General features: G+C 38.3%; 1 protein-coding gene across 1 annotated transcript; it reads right to left on the bottom strand.

The window, feature by feature from the left end:
* Positions 1-2,402: 2,402 nt before the first annotated feature.
* Positions 2,403-2,951, bottom strand: LOC140137798 (uncharacterized). The gene has a single exon (XM_072159574.1). The coding sequence runs from the start codon at positions 2,949-2,951 to the stop codon at positions 2,403-2,405; it is 549 nt and encodes a 182-aa protein (XP_072015675.1).
* Positions 2,952-9,280: the final 6,329 nt, after the last annotated feature.

Here is a 9,280-nt window from a genome sequence, read left to right on the forward strand (position 1 = left end):
ATTTTGAAAACTTTTGAGCATCTTTTGAGCAACTTTAAGCAATTTTGAAAAGAAAATGTTAAGCAATTTTGAATAACTTTACGCGATTGTGAGAGACTTTAAAGCAAGTTTGTGAAACTTACCGCAATTTCTCATGGAAGTTTTAAGCAAGTTTGTGAAACTTTAAATAACTTTATACTAAATATTTTGAAATTTGTTGACTACTTGTTGAGTCAGTGACTTGACTTGTTACAGCTATTAAATGCGTTTCTGGCGCAATTGTGTATAAATGTCATTTTAAACATCACTTAAAATTTATTTCCAGCTGTATACACAACAGATGAGTCTGCAAAAGCGGGAGAAGATTACCTCCCTTATGATGCTACAACACATGTCCAAAATGTCATGAATGGTGTGTCCACTACGTACATACATATTCCAATCATTGATGATACCGATATTGAAGGACCACAACAGTTTATAGTGACAGGTGAGAACATTCTGATCGCCAGCGGTATGGATGACACATGTGCTTCTGCTGCTACTACTGCTTGCAGTCTCAACATTAAGATTGCCGATAATGACGGTTAGTGTTTATTGTCTTTTCCAATGTCATTTATGTAAATCATATTTATTTATTTATTTATTTATTCATTTATTTATTTATTTATTTATTTATTTATTTATTTATTTATTTATTTATTTATTTATTTATTTATTTAATATCTGTTCGTGTTTATGTTGGCAGTGGAACATAAACATTCGAGGGGTAACATGTCAGTTTTCGGCTGCAAATCATACTAGAAACAAATCTAATCTAATCTAGAATCTAAAACCAAGTTTGAAAGCAATATATCCTAGTGTATCTTGATAAGAGCGAAACAAAATAAGCCGAAACGAAAAATATCTCCCATAACAATACAGAATATAAACGGCTCAACAATGAGAAGGTCACACAATTTGATTTTACTTTACTGTATACCGACATATACGGTTGCATCAATCAATAGAGCAGCCAATATGGATAATGACGGTACAGTCAAAGAAAATCAAAAACAGTTGGCAGACTTAAAAACCATTCTTCCTACTATATCTTACTATATGTTAAAAGGGCATTTCGTGATCCACAGCCTCATCCCCCACTTTTCTCAAAAAAAGTTGAGATTTTTATATCACTGGAAACCTCTGGCTACATAATGTTTATGTACAAAATATTTCTTGCAGATTAATTCGTTTAGCAAAGATATCGTGAAATTTGAATTTCGTTCTGGTGCACCAGAACGAAATTACAACGTATTGTCTATGGAGCAGTGTAATACACATAATCATGCATAACTCGCAAACGCAATATTGGAATCAACTGAAATTTTGGCAATATGCTTTTTTCGTGGATATGTACTGAAAAATGTCATAAAAAGAGGATGCTAGGATCACGAAATACTCCTTTAAGTGTGGCAGACTAGGTGGTACTCCCAAATAAATAACAACAAGTTTGGGTAATTTTAATATTGGCAAACAGTGTTACCAGAAAGACAGGCATTTTCTCATAAAATAAGAGTTAGACAAGGATAAAAATGGTACCACACATGTAAGGAGAAATTCATTTTACCAGTTTTTCATAGGGAACAAGAATTTATGAGGTAAAAGCATGTACCCTCAGATCTTTCCTGTAAGGGCGCTTTATTTAAAATTGCTGCCAAAATCCAATGAAAAGCAAATATACTGTTAAAATAGTCGCTTAAAAGATCAAATTGACTAGATATTGGATTAGTATTGATGAAAGTATTGTATAAATCAGTCAATGTATTAATAAAAAGGTACCAGCGGGTCACAGTTTGGGACCTTTGCCAAAATCCAATGAAAAGCATACGGTTAAAATAGTCACTTATGAGGCATGATAGAAGTGGCGTAGCGTCATAGGGGCACGGGCGGTGTTGGGGGGATGACTATATAGATTGACTAGATATTTGGTTTTAGTATTGATGGCAGTGATGTAAAGCTAAGTCAAGATATTGATAGGACGGTGCCAGGAGGTCACAGTTGAGGGCGCTTTTCAAAATGAACACCATAAATCAAATGGAAAGTTTATACATACATTAGTACACCGTTAAACTTAAAGATTTTGGATTACTATTGACCCCAGTAAAGTAAAAAAAAAGTCGATGAAACAATAGGAAGGTACCGGGAGGTCACAGACGAGGTTGCTATTTTGGTGCAATGTTTATTGTTATGTCCCCTTTCAGGGTTAATGCAGCCAAAGTCCAATAGCAATATGAACATTTATAACATTTTTAAAAATATAAAATGCAAGGTGAACAAGAGCCCAATAGGAATGACCATGTCAAGCACTTATATAGGCAACATGGCACTATATTAGTATTCCTTATGGGCTAATCAATGGTTCAAAAGAACCCTCTGCTAAATCATAATCCCGAAAGATGTTGATGTACACGGCACATGAAGGATTGAGCTCCATAATCAGTGATCTCTCCAACTACACTGTCTGGGAGTCCATTCCAAACATGGACTGCAACATGGACGAAAGTTCTGCCGGTTGACAAGGTTCTTGAGACTGGCTCAGTCAGTGCATGACTTGGCATTGAGAGACTGGTGCGAATGGCTCGTCTGATGACATAATGCTTGGGCAGCAATGCTTTCAAGTCAAGCGGGCACAAGCTGGTGTGCATCTTGTAGAGCACAGATGCAGCAGCCACCTGTCGTCTGTGATGTAAAGAGGGGATGTTAAGATGCATTCTTGTCTGCTGCTCGTCAACACCAATAATTCTCAATGCTTTGCTCTGTATGGAGTCAAGGGGCTTCAGGGTGGTGGTTGAGGCACTCATCCGGTATAGTGAGGCATACTCCATAACACTACGAACCTGGTCCTTGTTTGCTATCCTCCTTAGTGCTCCAAGCTTCTGTCCAGCTCTGGAAATGTGCTTAGCCCAGGTGAGTTTCCCAGCAAAACTCATGATAACGTTTTAAAACGTTTTGTATGAAAACACACTACAACAATATTTTTAAATAATTTCAAAAAATGTTATTGTAAACAATTTTTGCAAACATTTTTGCCAAATATTGTGTCAATACTTAAATCTTCTTCTTAGCGTGTCCACGGCACAAGATTAAATGTGTTTCAGCCAATGCTGCACACATTTTTCAGCATTCTCATTGTAAACTGCTAAGTCAGCAGTTGTGCATGTTTGCTCCAGTTGAGGGCAACACAGTAAGTGATCCATTGTTTGTGGTTCTGTTCCACAATCGCAGGTTACATCTGTATTCTTTCGATATCCCCATTTGCTGAGGTTGACTTTACATCTTCCTACACCAGACCTTAACCTATTAAGGCATTTCCATTCAACCCAACTTGCATCTGCACCAGGTGGTAGTTCTTCGCCAACAGGAATATTCAAAATTGGTGGGTGATTTGTAGATCTCTCCTCCCATTTTCTACTCTTTTACTGTTGGCTGATGTTTCAAGTGGAGTTACACTGTTCAGGAAGCTATCTCTGGACTTCAGACGACTTTCTGGGGGGGGGGGGGCATGCCCAAACAGGGGATGTCTTACATCAGTGGCTTGGCGCTGGCGTTCTTTCATGCTTGCTACGTTACGTCTAACATCTGGTGGCGCTATACCTGCTAGAGTGTACAGGTTCTCAGTTGGTGTTGCTCGAAGACATCCTGTTATCAGGCGACAGCTAGCATTCAGGGCTGGATCCACCTTCTTTGCATGAGGCGATCTCTCCCATACAGGGCATGCATACTCTGCTGTTGAGTAGCATATAATACTTAAATAACATTATGTTAAAATATTTGAACCCAGCAAACACAGAAATGTTCTTAAAATGTTTTTTTTAACCTTTTAATAACATTTAAATGTCGGGTTATATAAAGGTCATGAAAACGTTTTTAAAACGTTATTGAAAATATTTTGGGCAAACATTTTCGCAAAATATTTTTTAAACCCCAAAATAACATTCTGTTTAGAATGTTTTGTATCAAGTTTTCCAGAATGTTTTTGGAATGTTATTAAAACGTTTTTATACCCTTTATATTACCCGACATTTAAACGTTTTCTGTAAAATATTTTTGTTTGCTATGCAGTAGATTATCAAAAAAGGGTTTTTAAGGTTATGAAAAGGTTTTATACTAGTTTATATAACCCGACATTTAAACGTCTTCTGACAACCTTTTATAACCTTTTGCGAATGATGTCGAAAACGTTTTGTGTTTGCTGGGATTCTTATCAATAGTATTAACACCCATGATTTCCAGCTCATCCATCTCTGCCAGTTTGGTGTGTCCAAAACAAAGGTCTAGTCTAGTTGGATTCCTCTTTCTTGAGATAGTCAGGGCTTTACACTTGGAGGGCTCGAAGGTGACTTTCCACATGTCTGGCCAGATCCTCATTCTCTCCAGGTGCCGCCTGAGGCTCGCTGTTGCAGCTATGCTGTCATCACTTGATCTGATCCCGCATAATAGGGTGGCGTCATCTGCATACAGATACAGGGTGTTCTCACATTCATCTCCCAGATCATCAATAAAGACAATGAATAGCAGCGGGCCCAGGATTGAGCCTTGTGGTACAGAGGCATTGATGGACGTACAGTTTGAGGATTGGCCGGATAGAACCACTTTAATAGACCGGTTGGATAGGTAGCACTCAATCCAGGTCAGAAGATTGCCAGAAACATACCTTGTCAAATGCTCCTTTGATGTCCAGCGCAATTAGACGCACTTCATGACCTCTGTCTAGAGTGTTGGGCCATTGCTGAGAGAGGATGGTTAAGATGTCAGCTGTGCTATGATGGGGTCTAAAGCCAAACTGCCTGTCTGAAATGAGATGGTGCTGCAACAGGTACTTCAGAAGCTGCTTTTATACCACTGCCTCCATAACCTTGCTGATGTTGCTAAGAAGAGAGATGGGGCGATACAAGGATGGATTGGAATTTGAGTCCCTCTTATGGACCGGGATGACTGAAGCACACTTCCACCGGCTGGGAAACACTCCCTTTGTGAAGCACAGCTCAAATATGCGGCTGTGAGGTCTTGCTAATTCAGCACTGCACTGTTTCAGGATTCTATTAGGGATCTCATCAGGGCCATTAGCTTTATCAGGTTCTATTTTTTGCAAGAGCCTCCTGATGTCCTTGGCCTTGAAGACTATGGAGTTCTTATTATAATTTTGTGGTATCCCCTTTACTTCTGGAGCAGGTTCTTCTGCATTCTCAAAAGTCTGTCCTAGTATTTCAGCCTTCTCCTTTGCCGTGGTGTAGACCTGGTTTTGATCTTTTATTACATGTATGTCTGCCATAGCTTTTCTTCCAGACAGAGTGTTAACCGTAGTCCACCACTTTTTGCTGCTCAGGCTTCCATCTGAAAGCTTTTCCCTCAGCTGGTTATTGTACTTCCTTCTGGCTTGTTTGTCAACCTGATTGTATTCCCTTCTGGCTTCTGCAAACTTATTCTTGTTTCCTTAGTGTTGTTTTCTTAAGCAGGCAACGCTTCCTATTTGCATCTCTCTTGCAGCTGTCATCAAACCAAACTTTTTCGGCCGTTTTTTTGGTGACAAACTTACTCGGAATGTATGTATCCATAGCATCGCTTATGATGTCAGTAACGTTACTGCAAGCTTGTTCAGGGCCATCGGTTTGGAAGACTTGAGTTCAGTTTGCAGAAGAAAGAAAACCTCTCATGCCCCAGTAGTCAGCTTTGTCATAGCGCCAAACATTCCGTTTGTAAGGATTATCTCTGTAGATGGGCACCTTCAACTTAACTAAGACAGGATTGTGGTGTGATGTGCCTAGCCTTGCAAAAGTTGTAGTGGTTGAAGACAGGTCGGTCAGAACCAGATCTAAGATTTGGTCCTCCCTAGTAACAATTTGTTTCAGCCCAAGATAGTTTGACATCTCCAATGTGCAGCAACCAGTAGCTTCCAAGATCTAAGAGCCATTGAGAACCACATTAGTTCCCGGTCTGTAGGGTCCTTGACATGGAAAATTGCGATACCTTCCAGGCAGTAGACAGCAATCCCTCCTCCTCCTGTTGTATTTGAGTCTATCCCTGCGGCAGCATATTGAGTAACCAGGGATGGCAATGCAGTCAGCTCCATCTTTTACGGAGGAGTCAAAGAATGTTTCCACAACAACGACAATAGGCAAACGACAATAAGCTCCATGTCAACAGCGTAGCAAGATGTTGACATGGTTGGGGGTTGCTGGCCCCGTCACCCCAGAGGCAAGGATGTGCACTAAGCATGGCCTGGACTGAAAGCAACCTGGAACTCGTAACAGTTCGGGTATCCAGGTTGATACCGCTCGGTCAAGAATTGGGTGATCAGCGATCAGCGCTGATTGAGCAATCAGCGCATAAAGTACATCCCCACTATCCTAACCTTTGACCCATAATTGCATCCCATTCTGAAGTAAATTACGCAAACAAATTATTTTCCCATTTTGTTTGTCGAGAGGACAAATTTGAGACAAGTTGCGATTGAACATGGAAGTAATAGATTTGTCTTACTTCCATGGATTGAAGCAGTGCATTTTGAAAATTTGGCCAGTGTGTGAACATGGTGTGAATGAGCCATTTGACATTTGACCTAGTTTACTCTATAACTCCTGAACCAATAATTCTAGTGCAGAATGACAGTTGACTTTTTTAAATTCCCAGCAATGAGAGGAACAATTTGAGGTATATTAGAACAAATTTTAAATTTTGGCCCCATTATGACCTTCGACCCCTCGTGGGAAGCACAGGGGGCATAGAAAAAATGTAACCAATTCTAGTTTTTAAGGATACCAAGAAACGTTGGTTCCACTGATCACCCGATAGCGCCCTGTTGCCCTACTACACTTCATCCCATTTGAAAAACCATAGAATAATAATAATAAATACATGAATATTGTGCTGTTTTTGTTTGTTTACAGTGCCGTGCGTTTCATTTGCTGAATCCGCCTACATAGTACCAGAAGACGGGTCTGCTACACCCATAGGTCTTGTAATTCCCAATGCCCCTGCTGGGTTGACTCCTGCAGTTAGTGTAGGTGAGGTTTTCACTAATACGTAGACGTCAGAATGCAGACAATTACATAAAGAAAATAATAACCACTCTACACGGCAAATCAGTATCGAGATTAAATTTTCCGTGCACAGTGGAAGTGGATGCGGATCCAGGAATAGAGTTTGTCCAAAGTTCAGTCACTAGAATAATGGAACATTTATCGTACTGTACGTTAGTAGTGGTAGTTAGCAATAAAAACCAACGAGACGATTATATACTTATTGGATAAATTCGACTTACACTAGGTTTGTTTATTACGGTCCAAAAGCAGCTTTAATATCAAAAACCGATCTAAAAGAATACGAAAACTTTGGTTTCCCCGTACACTGTGGTGGATTATCGTTTGTTTTACAATGCAGCATTCATAATGGCTTTGGGTGAATAAATTGAGTTTACACCTCAAAACCAGGTGGTTTTTACGGCTATCGTGTCATGCTCAGATTTGCTTGAAAATGATACAGAATGTGGAGATGGGTGAGAGAAACTCATCTGCCAATTTTTAATTTTTTTCCAAAAGAGCGTTTTTGACTTATGTATTTTTTTATGATGGGAAAACCCCATAGACACATGGCATGTTTATGGTATGTTTTTAATTTATTTTATTGCAAAAATGATAATTAATAATTGACAGCAATTTTTTACAAGATATTTTTTCAAAAACACTAAATTATCTAAATTCTAGAATTTTTTTGAGATAACTATAGGTCCAATTTCAACAAACAAGGTGACATATGAAAGGTAACCAAATTTAGAAAATTCTCTCGCCAGATTTTTTTAAAATAAGTGTTTCTATATGAAATTATAGGTGTTTATAAATTTCCCTAAAATCAAAAATTTAAGTTTTAAAAGTGTTTAAAACAGATATTAAGCTTATACACCATCCCTGAAGGTTTGGAACCCATAGCACACATGTAGGCAAAAAAAAATATAATGTGAAAATTTTTAGGTAATTTTCAAAAAATTAAGAAATACATAAGAAATAGTAAAATGTTTATGAAATTCTAAAAATAGGTGGAGTGAAGACTTATCTTTAGTTTGTTCTATATTTTAAATTAATACACAATTCCAATTTCCTACTGTGGCTATTTTGCTGCAAGCTGCTACTATTCCACGACTTTGATTTTTTTAATTTCTTTGGATGGATCGGGAAAGGGTAATCAACCCTTCTGTTTTTAAGCCTTATTGTCAATCATAGGTGGAAGGGAAACACATATTGTAAGTTGTAACGGTAAACAATTTCTCTTCTGAATAGGTTTTACCTGTTTAGACATATCTGCGACCATTACGACAGACTACACATTAGAAACTCCAGTTGATATTACAGGCCCCACTGGGATGATTTCGGTAACAGCTGTGGTCGATGACCTTTCGGAAGGTGCGGAATGTTGTGTATTATCTATCGATCCACCTCCGGATCCTCTTGCACCCCGCTACAAACTAGGGACTCAGTCAACAACCAACGTATGCATTATAGATACTCCTGGTAAGTACACCTATTCAGCTACGTCTCAACAAAAAACACGACGTACCGTTTTATTTTTACTGAAGTGACCATACTGCGCATGTCATTAAATGGATTATACAGAACTTTATCTTCGGAAACTTTCAGTTTTGAGTATTTTAATGACACAAACAAATAACACTCGATAGTTGATGTGGCTAAGAAATAAAACAGCTATCACATAATTATTTGTTTCGGGCATTAAAGTACCCCCAAATTTAGGGTTTCGGCGATACAGTTCTTTCAGGGACACCCTGTAATAACGCGACGAAATAAAACCTGTTCCATGGACCCAGCCGACCCAGATTTTGCGTGTTAACATAACATAACATAACATAACATAACATAAAATAACACAACACAACACAACACAACACAACACAACACAACACAACAATGGCGCTTAATATAGCGCAATACCAACAAATATGAACAATGGGTTTTACAAGCAAATACAAAAAATAACAACATCAACATATATATATTAGAACATATGTTTTAAGACCCTTTTTGAAAGATTCGACTGTGAGAGAAATCCGTTGGATAGCCGGTAATGGTTCCAGAGGGTAGGACCAGACACACTAAATGAACCATCAGAAATTGTTCTATTACTCCTGAGGAGTTTTTTTAGCTGTATGTAATAGTTAAAATAAGCTGTTTTTTGGCTAAAGTGGATTGATTTTTTTCTACATTTTCGAAATATGTTTACAAATATTTTCAGATATATTTCTGTTTTT

This window comes from Amphiura filiformis, chromosome 2 (assembly GCF_039555335.1).
Source record: "Amphiura filiformis chromosome 2, Afil_fr2py, whole genome shotgun sequence".
NCBI classification, from domain to species: domain Eukaryota; kingdom Metazoa; phylum Echinodermata; class Ophiuroidea; order Amphilepidida; family Amphiuridae; genus Amphiura; species Amphiura filiformis.